At 44.7% G+C, this 1,533-nt stretch overlaps 1 protein-coding gene across 1 annotated transcript; it reads left to right on the top strand.

The window, feature by feature from the left end:
- The first annotated feature begins 739 nt into the window (after nt 1-739).
- LOC138869091 (uncharacterized) lies at nt 740-1,195 on the top strand. The gene has a single exon (XM_070146681.1). It carries the CDS (start codon nt 740-742, stop codon nt 1,193-1,195), a length of 456 nt encoding a protein of 151 aa, XP_070002782.1.
- Nucleotides 1,196-1,533: the final 338 nt, after the last annotated feature.

Here is a 1,533-nt window from a genome sequence, read left to right as displayed (position 1 = left end):
TGTAAGAAAAGTTGGCAGTACATGATTCAACTATAAAGAACATTGAAACTCAGTTGGGGCAGTTGTTTATGGCTTTTAAAAACCGCCCCCAAGGAACATTGCCAGCGAACACAAATATTAACCCCAAGGAGCCAAACCCAAATCAGCTGATGGCAGTAAGTCTCCGGAATGGGAGAGATTTAGACAAAGAGCAGGAGGTTGCACAAGCCAGCAAAGAGACTACGCCATTCACTCCAATTCCTCTAGAGGTAGATGAACCATCAAATCTGACTAAAGTGGTGGTTGAACAGGGTCAAGATGAAAAGGGTAACGCTAAGGTAAATGAACAAGCTGCAGAGCAGGTGGTGCCTCTTATGCCACAGAACCCCAACAGAGAGAAGACAACAAACAGTGCACAAAGGGTGATACCAGCACCATTCCCTCAGAGATTGGTAAAACAAAAGAAGGAAGATCAATACAAGAAATTCATAGAGATGCTGCGTCAAATTCAGTTGAATATTCCTTTGATGGATGCCTTGATGGAGATGCCAGGTTATGCGAAGATGATGAAAGACCTAATGTCACAGAAGTTTGATTTTCAGGACCTATCCATAGTGACTCTGACGCAGACCTGTAGCGTAGTAGTGACAAAACCGATGACTCAAAAGATGTTAGACCCAGGTAGCTTCACTATTCCATGCACGATTGGAGTTATGCCTTTGCAAAGGCATTATGTGATTTGGGAGCCAACATAAATTTGATGCCTCTGGCTGTATACACCAAACTGGGCATTGGCAGAGCTAGATTGACTTCGATGCTGCTGCAGCTGGCTGACCGCACGGTAAAAAGGCCTACTGGGATTCTTGATGATGTGTTGGTGCAAGTGGGGAAGTTTGTGTTCCCTGCAAACTTTGTTATTCTAGACCGTCTGGTAGATGAGGAGATACCTATCATTTTAGGTAGGCCATTTTTGGCCACCGGGAGAGCACTGATCGATTGTGAGACTGGGGAATTAAAAATGAGACTGAACGATGAAGAAGTCATATTCAATGTTCAGCAATCTATGAGGAGACCTAGTGAATATGCTAATTGCTCTCTAGTGGAGGCAGTGGATGTGATTCTGCAAGAAGATGATGTGACCCTGACTGCTAAAGATCCATTAGAGGCATGTCTGACAAATTTAGAAGAGATGAATGGTGAAGGGTTAGCTGAGTAGGTCATGGCACTTGAAGGCCAAGGATTCTGGAAAAGGGACCCTCAGTTCGAGTCCCTTGAGTTAGAAAAAAGGGCTACACCTCCAGCAAAGCCATCAGTAGAGGAACCACCCAAGCTGGAGTTAAAGCCGCTCCCAGCTCACCTCAGGTATGTTTTCTTAGGCCCTGATTCTACTTTGCCTGTTATTATATCATCCGGTTTGCTAGATGTGCAGGTAGAACAACTCTTACAGGTACTGCAGGAAAGTAAGACTGCCATTGGCTGGACCATGACAGACATAAAGGGTATCAACTCAGCCTTCTGTATGCACATGATTCTCTTGGAAGAAGGGCACAAACC

Source organism: Nicotiana sylvestris, chromosome 5 (genome assembly GCF_000393655.2).
Source record: "Nicotiana sylvestris chromosome 5, ASM39365v2, whole genome shotgun sequence".
Classification (NCBI taxonomy): domain Eukaryota; kingdom Viridiplantae; phylum Streptophyta; class Magnoliopsida; order Solanales; family Solanaceae; genus Nicotiana; species Nicotiana sylvestris.
Note: the sequence above shows the minus strand (reverse complement) of the source record. Positions and strands in the feature narration are given on the sequence as shown.

What these genes read in the sequence shown, in the direction of transcription:
- LOC138869091 (XM_070146681.1), top strand. Translation starts at nt 740, where the DNA reads ATGCCTCTGGCTGTATACACCAAACTGGGCATTGGCAGAGCTAGATTG.